At 35.7% G+C, this 15,787-nt stretch overlaps 1 protein-coding gene across 21 annotated transcripts in view; it reads right to left on the bottom strand.

Moving 5' to 3' along the window:
- Nucleotides 1-15,787, bottom strand: part of PICALM (phosphatidylinositol binding clathrin assembly protein) — a 104,722-nt gene that overhangs the window by 42,767 nt on the left and 46,168 nt on the right. For all 21 annotated transcript variants that reach the window (XM_030794684.1, XM_030794694.1, XM_030794687.1 and 18 more), the window contains exons 5-9: nucleotides 13,550-13,643; nucleotides 10,934-11,045; nucleotides 9,664-9,770; nucleotides 6,307-6,348; nucleotides 2,164-2,249 (exon numbers count right to left, since the gene is read on the bottom strand). In XM_030794684.1, the coding sequence (XP_030650544.1) occupies nucleotides 2,164-2,249; nucleotides 6,307-6,348; nucleotides 9,664-9,770; nucleotides 10,934-11,045; nucleotides 13,550-13,643 (441 nt within the window). The remainder of the gene's footprint in view (nucleotides 1-2,163; nucleotides 2,250-6,306; nucleotides 6,349-9,663; nucleotides 9,771-10,933; nucleotides 11,046-13,549; nucleotides 13,644-15,787) is intronic.

Here is a 15,787-nt window from a genome sequence, read left to right as displayed (position 1 = left end):
AGGTCATGAAATGGTCTGGCAACCTTGCCATGGATAGGCACTATAATTATAAACTTAACTTCTGGATTCAAACCCAGTACTTCAGATGAAATATTCTACCCAGTGATCTACAGGATTAAAGCAATTAGAAAAATCTTGACTTACATATACACTCACTGCTTTTAGACTAAGTGTTTGACTTTGGAAAGGGTTCACAATAGAGTGGGGCACATTGCCTCTTCTAAGCCCCAAGAGAGGAAGCCAATGCAATTGGGAACGAGCCCACATACTCCCACAAAATCCCTGATGGGAAAAAGTGTTGAGTTTATCACAGGGAAAACCCTCTGCTAATTTACAGCCTACATTTTGGCAGTGCCACAGGAACACCAAAACATGCATACCAGTAATACATAACGTAAGTCTAGGTATGTTTCACCTATAACAACATCCCCAGAGGACTTCAGGTTCCTTCAAAAGAAGACTGGTTTCAGTCTAGTCACCAGGCCATCTGGCATCTTTCTATGTGCTGCCCTTTTGCCAAACTAGAATTTCCTTTTTAATATACATGTACAATGTATCATCTTTCACTGGCAAGCCACCTCCTTTCCCTTTTATCAAAAACGTATTCACACTATAAACCTCAACATTAACTTTCCAAATGTTAACTCTAGGCTAAGTAAAACAAGTGGTAAAGAATTCTAACCTGAAGAACTACCTTGAGCTTTATTAATTTTCCTTTTACCACACACCAAACATCATTAGTTTCTACTCTAAGCACCTAATGTGGTAAAAACTACCTTTTAAATTTTATGTAAAATTAGTATTATAAATAAGCCAATAAAAAGGTACAACTCAGAAGACAAAGAAAGAGTAACATAGTTGTGACAGAAATGCAAGAAAACCAATAAATTTTATGATAAACATTTCAGGTGAATTGGTGCACCTGAACTACATGGCTCTTTTTTTCGTTATTCTCTCAAATAAACGAGACTTACTGTTTTGACTACTACTTTGAAAATCCTACTAGGAAATTCAAAGTACAAATCTAGGATTAAAAATAAGTACTAAAATCCAATAACGGCATTTTCCTTTGGAAATTATTTAAATTTTATTACTAAAAGAAAGACCAAAAGTTCTGAAACAATCAGAAAGTCTAAAAAGAACCAAAGGAAGGTTCTCACTATACAAATTCTTTCTTCAGGCTGTTTTAAAAAAAGGTTCATAAGAAAACATGAGAATAACTCAAGTAATTTCTTAACCCAATGCAAAAATCATGTTACCAGATTGATATGAAATGATTTGTGTTACTTTCAGTTTGCTGGGTTAACTGGTCTTAGTCTGAGGAATTAGCTTATAACATAATAAAGTGATTAAAATATAAAATATCAATAATCAACCCTATGAACTGGCATTAGACAGAGATGATGCAATTTGATGTCAGATATTCTAGGTTTGAGTCCCAGCATTGCTACTACATACTTCACAGGGCTATTGTGAGGACTGAGCAAATTAATACAAAAGTATCTTGCAATTATAGGCCCAGTACGGTAGTTCATGCCTGTAATCCCAGCACTTTGGGAGGCTGAGGTGTGCCGATCAACTTGAGTTCAGGGGTTCGAGACCAGCCTGGTCAACATGGTGAAACCCTGTCTCTACTAAAAATACAAAAATTAGCCGGGCGTGGTGGCATGCATCTGTAGTCCCAACTACTTGGGAGGCTGAGGTGGGAAAATTGCTTGAACCCGGGAGGTGGAAGTTGCAAGTGAGTTGAGATTGTGCCACTGCACTCCAGCCTGGGCAACAAAGTGAGACTCTGCCTCGGGGGGAAAAAAAAAAGAGAGAAAAAAAAGTATCTTATAACTATAAAGCACCATACAAAGCAATGCATTATCATCTTTAGGAGAAATTTTGACATCAAAAACACAATTCTAAACTATGTAGTCACTGTCATTATCTTAACAGATGCTGACATTTATTGAAGGTCAGAAACTATTTCAGGAATTTGCATGTATTAATCCATTTAATCCTGATACTAATTCTATGAGGCTGATATTATGATTAAACCCATTTTATAGAAAATAAAATCAAGATAAAGAGAAATTAAATAGCTTGGAACTTGAGCTGGTTTCATCTACTCCCTCAGAAAAATCACTCTGGCTCTTTGTCCTACAAAGAATGATGTACCTGCTTGCAGCTGTAGAATCTTTGATTTTCTTTCCTTCCAAGGAAGCTAAATGTTGTTCCAAAGCATCAAGAAGACTGCTGGGGGCCTGCAATTGTACAAATATTAAGGATTTCATGATAATTAGGCCGCTGGTCAAATTAAATCAAGTATCATCTAATCAGAGAGCAACAAAAATAAACAGGTATGTTCTTCATGTACTAATTAACAGTGGAGTTTTAGCTACTTAATGAGAATGACAATCTTACTTTTGTTATACAAACATGACCTAGTTGGAGATATTAAGAAACATTATCAAAAACGTTAAGAACTGAAAACTATGTAAACATGAAACATTTTTTAAAAATCTTGCAAGTACCTAAATTTTAAAGTAAAACCATACTTCTAAAAGCTAGACATACTACTGAGCATGCAGAAGGTACCTAATAAGCACCTGCTGAGCAACTGAATGTGTTCAAACATGACTCTGGAATAATTATTGATAAATGACACTGAACACTGGCATCAGGGAAATGAAAATGAAAATCACAGTGAGATACACCTTTTCACTTACTACAATGACTAAAGTTAAATACATTTGCAACATCAAATGTTGGTGAGCATGTGGAACTAGAACTCTCATATATCACTAGTGGAAGTTGATCACTTTGAAAATGGATTAGGTTGTTCTTTACAAAGTTAAATACACACCCACCTTAATGACCCAATTCCATTCCTATTTACCCCAAAGAGATAAAAACTTATCTCTGTAAGAAAAGACTTAACGTTTAATGTGGCTTTATTTACAATAGTCAAAAACTGCAAATAATCCAAAAGTCCACCATTTGGAAAATGGATAGACAAAATTGTGGTAAATATTATTCAGCAATAAAGAAGAATTAATTAATGGTATATTCAACAACATAGATCTCAAACAATACGATGAGCAAGAAAAGCCAGAATGCAGAAGTAAATACTTGTATGATTACACTTATATTAAGAACCAACAAAATTATGCTATTAGAAAGCAAAACAGTGATTGCGGAGGTGGGTAAGAAGTGACTGGAAGGGAGCATAAGGATTGGGGAAATAGAATTTTCCTAACTTGAATGATGTGTTGGTTACACAAATGTTTATTTATCAAACTTCATTGAAATGAATATTTACCTTGTTTTTTTTAATGGAAGACTAATTTTAAACTCAGGCCATAGGTCAAATCTCAACTTAACATGAAGAAAGCTTTCAAAAGGAAACCTTTTCAGTGTGCAGACTAAGAACTGTCCACTCTAAATGCATCAGTAGTGTTTACTTACCCCAAATATTGTATAGGATTTGAGATACAGTTTCTGGATACAGGATCTAAAAATAGTTAAAGGGGCAATACCTACTATTTCTCTGTCATCAGTGACTTTAACAACTTCTTTCATCCACTATTCCCTCTATATACCAGGACCTTAGCCCAAGGGAGACACAGTAGAAAACCATTTAAAACCAAATACTACATTGGAAGATGAACTTCTTTGTTGAACTGAGAGTATACATACACTTTCTACAGCCCCAGCAAAAATGTTTGCTAATCAGCAAGCAAAGCACTGTCTTAAGAGCTTTCAGAGATGATAAGGAGGATGTTGATGATAGTGGTTAACATTTAAAAAGCTCTTCTCACACAACAGGTACTGTGCTAGCTACCTTGTAGTAGTCACTGAATCTATGAAGTAGACACTACTGGTATACCCACATTACAGATAAACAACCTGAGACAGTGAAGATTAAGTAATCTGTCCAAGATCACGTATCTGATACACAACAGAAGCCAAGATAGGGAAGATATCTCTGACTTTAAAGACTACATAATTAACTACTATGGTACCAAATCCTAGACTAAAACTGTGGTCACAGAAACTGTAGTTTATCTTTTTTCTGAAGGGTTTAAGCTGCGGCTTACAAATAAAAATATTAAACTACCAAGTTATGATTAGTAAGACAAACCATTTCTAAAATCCCTTCTAAATATATCTGGCTATTCTTCAAAAGTCAAATCCACATGACAAGGAGTGAGAAGGCTGGGCACAGTGACTCACACCTGCAATCCCAAAACTTTGGGAAGTAGAGGTGGGATGTCTGCTTGAGCCCAGTTGTTTGAGACCAGCCTGAGAAATATAGGGAGACCCTGTCTCCACAAAAAAATAAAAAAATTAGTTGGGTGTGGTGGCATATGCCTCTGGTCCCACCTACTAAGAAGGCTGAGGTGGGAGGATTACTTGAGCCTGGGAGGTTGAGGATGCAGTGACCCATGATTTTGTCAATGCGCCCCAGCCTGGGTGACAAAGCAAAAGCCTATCTTTTCTCCCCGTCCCCCAACAAAACCCAAAGAGTGAAGAAAATGTAACGCTTTACACCTTAAAAGAAATAACCAAAAAAAAAGAGTAAATAATCTCAAATTTCCACTCTTCTGCATTACCACCATCTTCCCTAAAGTGTAAACAGCTTTGTTTTTGTTCACTTTTGAAAATTTTCTGAATCACCCAAAGAATGCCTGGCAAGTTACCTTTGCTCAGAGATCATCCACACAGAGGAAAAGAGGAACAGAGGTTAAAGAACCCTATTCTAATTACAATAGGGTGAATATTAACATACACAGACACATGATGATGGCCTGTAACTTCTACATCTAGCCTGAGGACAATGATTTTTAAATAAAACATAAGGGAAGCATAACAAATGGGGTGGGTAACAGGTGAATCTAAAGTTGCCAAATCATTTTATAATATACGTTATTCAAGCAATGACTTGTCTCATGTTCAACCCAGAATAATGTGCTTGCTCTTAATAAAGCCAATTTATTTCAAGTGGACATACACAGGATTCTTTACTTACATATAACCCATGACTAGATTTATTGCATACTCTTAGCCTTGACGTTAGAGGGAAGAATCAGAACAAGTGAGTACAGAGAAACTCAGTAACTGTTAACAAGGCGTATAAAAGATGTACTGGAGGCTGGGTGTAGTGGTACACGCCTGTAATCCCAACACTTTCGGAAGCCTAGGTGGGCGGATCACCTGAGGTCAGGAGTTTGAGACCAGCCTGGCTAATATGGCAAAATCCCGTCTCTACTAAAAATACGAAAATTAGCTGGGCGTGGTGGCTTACACCTATAATCCCAGCTACTCGGGAGGCTGAAGTGGGAGAATCGCTTGAACCCAGGAGGTGGAGGTTGCAGTGAACTGAGATCATGCCACTGCACTCCAGCCTAGGCGACAAGAGCAAAACTCTATGTCAAAAAGAACAAAAAAAAAAATGTCCTGGAACAATTCAAAACAAGGTAAAACAGATGTTAACAGTTGAGAGAGTTGATGGAAGTGTTACAAGGATAGTTTATGCCGGTACTTTCATTCTTAATACTCAGTAAACAAAACAGAGAATAAGCAGCAGGTATGAAGTTTTTTCCCAGAAAATTTTTTGAAGATGATGATGATAAAGACATATTAAATATTAAAATAGCCAACAATAGTTGAGTCTGTTTAATGCTCTAATTTTTTTTTTTTGGCATTAACTTATTTAATCCTCTGAACTACTTACTGTATGAGGTAGGTACCGTTTTATCTTCATTTTACAGATGATGAACTGAAGAATAGAAAGTAACTTCCGCAAAGTCACAGGGCCAGCTAATGGCACAGCCGGGACTGAAATTTGGACATATCCCAAACCCTACTCTCTTAATCTTATGTTTTGAGGTTTATCCTTATTTAATACTCCCACTTGAGTCAAACAGTCAAAGTGGAAGTTTAAAACAGGAATAATAAATACTGTATAATTCTCTACCAGCAGTATAGTCAAAATTGTTTTTCTAAATATCATTTTCTAAATTCAGGTTCCAAAAAGTTTTTTTTTCCTTTTTTAAACGATGATGATGGGAAAGAATGAGTGATTGAAGAGATTAAATAAATTGTATGACAGTGGGTAGGCCACAAATATAAGTGGCAAGCAGATCATTTTATGTGGTCATAATGTTAGAACAATCTTCAGGAATACATCAAAATGTTAAAATTGGTCAAAAACTGCACTGATCCCTCTGACAATGGGGGCTATATGTTACTTATCTTAATACTCTTCACAACTTGTACACAGCAGATGGCGGATTGATATTTTAACAATAAACTTACCTGTGAAAGGTCTGGTATATCACCTCTGTCAATTCCAACTTGCTGTAAGAAAAGTATTGTATTTAATAAATTATAATAAAAAAATTTATAAATAAAATTTGGAAAAATGACATCACAGCTAGTACCGGTAATATTTTAAACAGACTTCTTAAGAATCAGGAAAATATTTAATCTCCAAAAATACTCAACATTTCCAATGGCTTAGATATTATTTGGTGGCCCTAAAAGTTGTAACAGTAGGGAAACTAGAGTTAGAAAGTCAACAAATCTAAGTTACCATCCTTATGTCTTCTGAACACCTGTATATAAGCTACCTTGTCACAATCTGAAAACTCCCCTCTCTTCTATGTGTAATATGATAAAAACACTATGGTAAGAATGAGAAAGCCTGACCATGAACAAGCTCTTTGATGCAAAAAAATAAATAAATAAAAAAAAAATTTAAGAAACAAACCTGAAGACATCGACTTTGTCTTTCTCCATAAAACATGCTTTCCCTGGAAATCACCATAGATAACACTTTAAAAACTCATGTTCTGTCAGGTAGGCCAGGTTTACACAAATGTCAAGTGATATCTAATCAGGATATAACTGTCTTCACAAACCAATTCCAATATACCTTCATGATGCTCAGGCCCTAGGCAATTTCCAGCAAAAAAAGATAGAAATGGTTCCTGTGTATTCTAGCACCCAAATTAGAAAACTGTTTTCTTTCCCGTGGCTGTGTTTCATTTTCTAATCAGTCTCCCTTCCTTTTGTGACCTCTCAGGGGCTGGTCTCAGAATGATGTCAGTAGAAAATCTGATAAAGGCCAGATACGGTGGCTCACGTCTGTAATCCCAGCACTTTGGGAGGCCGAGGTGGGCAGATCACGAGGTCAGGAGATGGAGACCATCCTGGCTAACACAGTGAAACTCCATCCCTACTAAAAATACAAAAATTAGCCGGGCATGGTGGCAGGCACCTGTAATCCCAGCTACTCAGCAGGCTGAAGCAGGAGAATCGTTTGAACCCGGGAGGTAGCACGGGTGCAATGAGCAGAGATCGCACCACTGCACTCCAGCCTGGGAAACAGAGCAAGACTCCATCTCAGGAAAAAAAAAAAAAAAAAAATCTGATAAATTATTACTCAGATGTTACTAATCACTGCCTGATATATTTGTCCTCTTCAAACATGTTTCAAGAGGTTACTCTTGCCTTCTTTCAGGAACTAAGGCATTCTAATTAAACTGCAAGCCCAAAGACACTCTCATAACAGAGTATTTTAAGGCAAGGGACTCTTCATATTTTTCTTAAATCATATGGAGCAGGCTGGGTGTGGTGGCTTATGCCTATAATCCGAGCACTTTGGGAGGCCAAGGTGGGTTGATCACTTGAGGTCAGGAGTTCGAGACTAGCCTGGCCAACATGGTGAAACCTCATCTCTAAAATTAGTTGGGCATGGTGGCGGGCACCTGTAATCCCAGCTACCCAGGAGGCTGAGGCAGGAGAATCGCTTGAACCTAGGGGGCAGAGGTTGCAGCGAGACGAGACCACTCCATAGCACTCCAGCCTGGGTGACAGAGCAAGTCTCTGTCTCAAAAAAAAAAAAAAAAAAAAAAAAAAAAAAAAAAAAAAAAAAAAAAACATATACAGCAGACAGTCTATCCCACCTAAGAGTAAGTTAACAGCAGATCTGGAGTACAGAAGGGGGCTTACAACTTAAGTTTGGGCAGGATGCCGTGGCTCACGCCTGTAATCCCAGCACTTTGGGAGCCAAGGCAGGCAGATCACCTGAGGTCAGGAGTTCAAGACCAGCCTGGCCAACACGGTGAAACCCCGTCTCCACTAAAAATACAAAAATTAGCCGAGTGTGGTGGCAGGCACCTGTAATCCCAGCTACTCGGGAGGCTGAGACAGCAGAATCGCTTGAACCCAGGAGGCAGAGGTTGCAGTGAGCCAAGATTGCGCCATTGCACTCCAGCCTAGGGGACAAGAGCAAGACTTCGTCTCAAAAAAAAAAAAAAAAAAAAATCAAAAACTTAACTTTGTAACTACAACTACCAAATGCAAAGAACATAAAAGGCCAAGAGGGAATGTCAACAAATTAAAACTTATTTAAAGAATTTACTAGAATCACAGCATAACCACCACCTTCTTCTGTTTTAGTATGTGACTGACCCTTAAAAAATGGAAAGGATCTTTCTCTTTGAAACATTTTTAAGTTCAAAATTAATTTCAGTAGGCTTCATAAAACAGCAGATTAATAACAAAGCTATTGTCTGATCATCCTGTTCTGTCCTATTGCATCTAATATAGAATAATATATCACCACAGTAAAAAAGCCTAGAATCACTAACTTGCTAATTCCAAAGTAACTACTTTGACATAATTGAGCAAATTATCCTAGGAAGAAATCTTTGGTGGAGACGGGTAGAGGCTGGAGAATGGGAGAACAAACAAACAAACAAACCCTTAAGAACGCCTCTGTGGTAGCAAGATAATGCCTGCAAGTATTACCACACCTGCCTTCCATGACAATTTCAGAAAATTATTTTTAAGCAGAGCTGCAAAATTAGATTATCCTATTACCTACATTCATAGTTTTCACAATCAATGATAATAAATACACAAAATCCATTTCTGTTGGGGAACAAAAGCTTTTTTTTTTTTTTTTTTTTTTTTTTTTGAGATAGAGTCTTGCTCTGTCGCCCAGCCTGGAGTGCAGTGGTGCGATCTCGGCTCACTGCAACCTCCGCCTCCCGGGTTCAAGTGATTCTCCTGCCTCAGCCTCCTGAGTAGCTGGGATTACAAGTGCCCGCCCCCATGCCTGGCTAATTTTTGTATCTTTAATATAGATGGAGTTTTGCCATGTTGGCCAGTCTTGAACTCCTGACCTCAGGTGATCCACCCACCTCAGCTTCCCAAAATGCTGGGATTACAGGTCTGAGCCACGGTGCCCGGCCAATGAAAACATTTTGAACTATGTGGCTCCAGCTGTCTCACTGGAAAGAAACCTGCACTGATACTGGATATTCTCTACCACATTTAACAATAAACATTCTCAAATACATGATGGATTCCAACCATAAAAATCTCTGGCACTACTGTATGTCACCTACTTAATTTTATAGAGAAGTAAACAATGTAAAAACAGGTAACTTTTCAATACTCGCTATTGAATTAAATTTACAGCATGTATTTTATTCACTATTTTATCATATTCATATCTTGCCACAGAATTCAATACAGCATAATAATATGATTGAATACTAAATTGAAGACATTTATTTTATTTGGATAGTGAGTGATGACTTCGAAATCCATACTTACACACAAAAAGGCAAGTTAGGAGACAGTCACTTAAAGACAGTTTACCTCTGCAACTTTGAGGAACTCTGAGATTCTTGTCATCCTAGTTAGGAACTTCTTATAGATGTCAAGACCTTCTTTGCATTGGTTCTTTTTCATATCAAAATATTTTTCTGACAAAATAAATGTAAAAATTCTTTTGTTCACATCAAAATATAACCCCCAAAAAGGGAAAAAAAAAGTAGGTAATAGCTCCAAATAGGTCTCTAATGGAGCATACATACCCTACTAGAAAAATATCAGTGTTAAGTTAGCTTAGGTATTTAAAGCAAATTAGAATAGAGGTGCTATTATATTAAAAAAAGAAACATTACTTGACCCTACTCATATTCCTAGTTTGTGCCACAGTACTTTTCCTCACAATTACCTAAGTATATATTTGTGTGTAAACACGTACCACACTTGACCCCGTTTAAAACAGCACTAACATCTATTTCCAATCTTACTAATAGTATATTATCTAAGATAACAACTTTTCCATGCCCAAATGTCACTCAGAAAGTTCATTTAAGTTTAATGTATACATAAGAGTAAAGAGGTTAATTTATACTAATTATAGTATGGAAGACTATGCCTTCCAAAGCTTTATAGAAAAACCTTTATTTTTCACTTGTGAAAAAATAAGCCAAATTTCTCTATCCCTATAGATTAAAGCATCCCTGAGTACTGAGTAAGTCCACGTTACTTCAAACTATAAAAAACAGATTTAAATTTTTAAAAAGTTCATTATGGAGTTTTATGAGAAAATAATATTTTTCTGGGACAAATAATTTGTTTTTTTTTCCATCTTTTTTTATTGTGGTAAAATACCTATAACATAAAACTTACTATCCTTTTTTTTTTTTTTTTTTTTTTTTTTTTGAAACAGAGTTTCGCTCTTGTTGCCCAGGCTGGAGTACAATGGCATGATCTAGGCTCACTGTAACCTCCACCTCCTGGGTTCAAACAATTCTCCTGCCTCAGCCTAAAACTTACTATCTTAACCCAGCTAAATTTTAAAGGTACTTTTATATTTCTAAAAATTAATAAAATGGGTGGAAAAAAAACATAGATATATCTAAAAAATAAAGTTCATCTTGCTGAACATCCTGGGTATAAAAATATGTAATCACTTGCAGAAATAATTAGGTATAAAACTCTTTTCTCCAAATTAATTGTTACAATGAGTGAATATATCATAATAAATTTTTAGACAGCTTTAAGTAACAACTCAGTCAATATTATTTATCCATATGACACAAGATAAGAAATGTTATTAGGCTACAGCAGTATTTACCCAACAAATTAATAATTCCTTCATTGTATGCTGCAAACAGTCTAATGGCATCTTTGAACAGGAGCATGAAGGCAGCATTTATTACCCCATTTGTAAGTTCATTGCTATTAACCTAGGGAAAAATTGGAAAATAAAATTAGCTAATCTTAGGTTTCAAATGACACTGACAAAAAGATTTCCTTCAAATTAAAATACAGCAAATTCAAGCATTAGGCATGTTAGTGAAAAACACATTTATTTTCTCTAATACATACATAAAGATCCTGGTGCAGTAGCTACCATATAAATGAACATTATTTATTATTATTAAATCTGCCGTAACCAGATAATTGTATTCACTTGACTGAAAGAATACTGGAAACATTTTTAGTTTTACCTCAAGGAATAAATCAAAAAGATAAACCAAACTAATTCTAAGTTCTTTTTTAGCACAGGAAAATTAACTTGTTGTTATATATAGAAAAACTAAGCACAAAATTGAATGGCAAACAAAAAACTGGTAAAAAAAAAAAAAGGTATTTGCAGACTATCTAGTAAAGCTGATGTCCATTATATAGGGAGAATCCTAATAATAAATAAAGTAAATGAAAACAATTTATAAAATAAAAAATACATATGGATAATAATATGAAAAGAAATACAACTTCACTTATCAGGTAAATTAAAATACAATAATCAAATCAAATTACTAAAATATCCTTTCCTGAACATCAGACCATATTACTCAGTGCCCATAAGAATGAAAAAAAAAAGAACACGGTAGCTCATGCCTGTGGTCCCAGCACTTTGTGACGCCGAGGCAGGAAGATTGCTTGAGCCTGGCAGTTTAAAATGAGACCAGCCTGGGCAACATAGCAAGACCTCGTCTCTAAAAAAACTAAAACCAAGAAAAGGTAGCTGAGCATGGTGGTGTACCCTTGTAGTCCCAGCTACTCAGGAGGCTGAGGTGGCAGGATTGCTTGACCCAGGAGTTGGAGGCTGCAATGAGCTATGATCATGCCACTGCACTCCAGCCTGGGTGACAGAGAAAAACGCTGTCTCAAAAAAACAACAAAAAAAAAAAAGATGAAAAAGCAAAAACAGACACCAGTTGAGAAGTTAGTGGCTCACCCTTTTGGATATAAGCAATATTTATTAAAAATTTAAATGCTTATATTATTTGAACCACCACATTCTTTTTCTGGGTGTTATCCCTATTGAAATAGGTTTACAAATAGAAACACACACACACACACACACACACACAGAAGGAGAGACAGACAAGAGACAGAGAGAGGAGAGAGAATTGAGTGTAGCACTGTTTAGGATAAAAAAACAGATAAACTAAACATCTATCAACAGGAGGTTCAGATAAATTGTTATATATAACAAAGTACAATACAGACATTGAAAAGAAGAAATTTTATACAAACACAATATATTAAGAAAAATATGCATGGTTGGACCCTGAGCTTCTATACAAACCAAAATAATGTTGAATAACTGCATCAGTACCCCATGCCTTCTAGGGCAGCGGTCAGCAAACTTTTTTTTTTTGTAAAGGGTCAGATGGTAAATATTTTGGACTTTGTGGGCCACACAGTCTCTGTCACAACTTTTGAACTCTGCTGTTGTAACATGAAACAGCCATAGATAATATGTACCAGTGAGCCTGGCTGTGTTCCAATAATACTATTGAGGACACTGAAGTTGGAATTTCAAATAACTTCCACCTGTTACAAAATATCATTTAATTATTTTCAACCGCTTAAAAAACATACAAAAATAGGCAGTGAGCTGTAGTTGGATAATCTCTGTTCTAGTCTATGAAATACCTGTAAGATTTATTGAATGTTTACTGAACACTTACTATGTGCCACATTAATAGGCAATGGGGGTACAACAGAGAACAAAAGTGACCTAGTTCCTGCCCTGAAGAAGCTTAAAAACTAGCAATTAAACAATTTAAAGGAAAAATCTATTTCAGCATGAAACTGTCACAGTTCCATTCACTAACGTGCACTCAGAATCTCTAAAACAAAATGACAAGTAAATAATAAACAAAACATTGTAAGATAGATGCCAAAAAAACAGAAAAGTTGAAAATGCTAACTTCTAACATATTATAAATGAATGACAAAGCTGGCAGCTTGGTTCAAGTCATGGTCATTAAAACAAAAATCCCAGGGAACACAATGCCCTTGGGCAATAGCTACATAACAGGCTATTATAAGTACTATTTAAACTTCTTCTGAATAATTGTCACGCTTTGAGTCCCATTAAATAGACAAAAGTAAAATATTAAGTCGGCTATTCATTTAAAAAATATCCCTGTACATTTTTAAGATCTAAAAGCCATTATCAAAAGAAAATATATTTTCAGATCAATCCTTTCACCACTTTAGCTTGTATATCTTAAAATTCTAGAGCTAGAGAAGCACTAAATAAATAAATCCAAAACAGTCATAAAAATCAGAAAGTAATTTGACTTGAGACTATTTTATAGAAAATCCTTAGCCATATAGGGTATCAGTGTGAAAAACTAGAGTCTGTGAAAACTTGAGGTTAAAAATTCTCATGAATTATAATGACCTAATTTTTTAAAATCTTAAATTACAAAAGCATAAATCAACTTACATTAAAATCAAGAAGTGCATCCATTTGATTCTGAATAATTGGTACAGTTTTTAGGAGTTTTTCTGTGTTCATTGTTCTCATAACTCCATCAGCCCTGTTATGAAAAAAAAAGAGAAATGAATCTGCAATTAAATCTACATTTCAAACTCCCCCCGATTCTCTACTAAAACAGAGAACCAAGTTGCTATGAAATGTCACATATTTTTAAGTCATTATGGAACCTGAAAACTAAACAGAGATCATACAGAAAAAACAAAAATAGGCAACACAATATGTCAAATGTCAAGGTACTCATTTAGAACTAAAAAAGAACATAAAGCATGAGCCATAAAAACAGAAGTTTACATTATAGAGCAAGGTCTATAGCACACTTTTCACATGATGAAATGATCTGATCCTCACAATCATTGGTGTGTAAAGAGCAGTTTTACCATTTTTTTAAATTACAAATAAAATAATCATTTGCCTCAAGTCAGTAAACAGTTAAACACTCTGTAGGCCAGGAGTTAACAAAATCTTAGAGCACTGTTTTATTTAAAGTATTTTATTCATGACCCAACAGCAATGGCTTTTAATTCAGAAATTATAAATAAAACCACTTTATTACAAAATAAAGAACAATTTTACCAAGTCATTCTAATCTGGCTATTACACAAGAGATACTTTCAGTGGACAGTCTTTAATAAAATATTCTGTTAAATATTTCCAAACAGATATTTCTAAAGATAAAGAAATATTGGCAGCATCAAAACAGATATAAAAACCAGTACATGAAAGGTACTGGGGCTAACGTACACAATTAATATTAAGAGCTTATTATATATCACACTAAGTATTATTCAGAGATTGCCCTATCATTTTCAAATCCTCATAAAAATTCTACTGATATTCTTGTTCCATTTTACAGATGATGAAATTTTAGGTTCAGTGAGGGTATATGACTTGTCTAAGATCACAGAACTAATCAGCGGTAGGGTCATTATGTAAACCCAGGTGTATTAGACTGTGAAATTATGGCATAACTGTTTGGCTCAGTAACAAGGCATTTCCAAAAAATATGTCAGGTTCCCCTCATTTACAAATGATCTATACTTATAAATGGCTGTTCTACCCTAGGATAAACCATGAACTATGACCTCAGATGCCAAAAAACAATTAAGCTATAAAAAGCAACAATTGTGCTTTGTAGGACACAACAAAGTTTAATAAACAAATATTAGACTGCCTTAAGTAGTCACCTATTGAACAGCTTCGGCCTAATTCTCCCTAATGTGTTAACTTATGGATGCCTGTTTCCTCTCAAGTGCTAAACAGCATTGGCTGGAACCAGCTGCTGGAGCTTGGGATGAGGACACCATCCCTTCTTTTGCAACTCTTCTTATTGAAGTCATTGTTTTACCTCTGGCTACTTCTCCATCACAGAAGATTTGAACATTGGCTCAGTCTTTCTTGTCTTCATTAGCTTCAACATCTACATGGACAACCAATCCAACACCTTGATGTCAAAATCCCTGATTCTAACCTTACTGCCTCCAGAAACCACAGCATCCTAGCCCCACCCCTGAACAACAACAACAACAACAAAAAAACCAAAAAGGTAAAATTCAGACACCTTATTCTGTGACAATTACCTTTTAAACTTTCAGCTGCTTTGGTCACATATCCCTGTGGTAAAAACTATTTGACCTCATCAGAAACTTCAATGTTTCAACTCCACCACTACCCACATTGATCCTTTCTCATTTTTACTTTCTTCATCTAGCTTAGAATTCCAGACCATTAATATAATCACTCCTTTACAAATACCTTTAACTTTCTTGCACCTCTTTTCTTCCCTGCATTTCAGTCACCTGGCAAATTCACAATCCTGGCTGAGCAAACACCTAAAACTAATCCATGCCTGTACACACATAGCTGAGTGCTGGTAAAGAAAATGGCACAACTGGGCAAACTGGCAAAACTATAAACTCATGATCATCAACCTCAAATGAATACTCAACATTGCCAGCAATCCTCTTAGCCGTCTCTAATAAAATCCTCTAAGTATCTTCAAATCCTCTTCTCCTCTTTGTCTCCTTACATGAAACACATAAGCTCTCAGCTCTTAACTCCCAAAATATTTCATTCTGGAACAGAAAATAACAAAAAGCAATTGTCTGGTCTTCTTGCCACCCAAACTGTATTTCTATTTAAAAATTGTTGGCTAAGTAAGGCTGGGCGCGCTGGCTCACGCTTGTA

This window comes from Nomascus leucogenys, chromosome 15 (assembly GCF_006542625.1).
Source record: "Nomascus leucogenys isolate Asia chromosome 15, Asia_NLE_v1, whole genome shotgun sequence".
Taxonomy (NCBI): Eukaryota; Metazoa; Chordata; class Mammalia; order Primates; family Hylobatidae; genus Nomascus; species Nomascus leucogenys.
The sequence above is the reverse complement of the archived record's forward strand: the minus strand, read 5'-3'. Positions and strand labels throughout refer to the sequence as shown.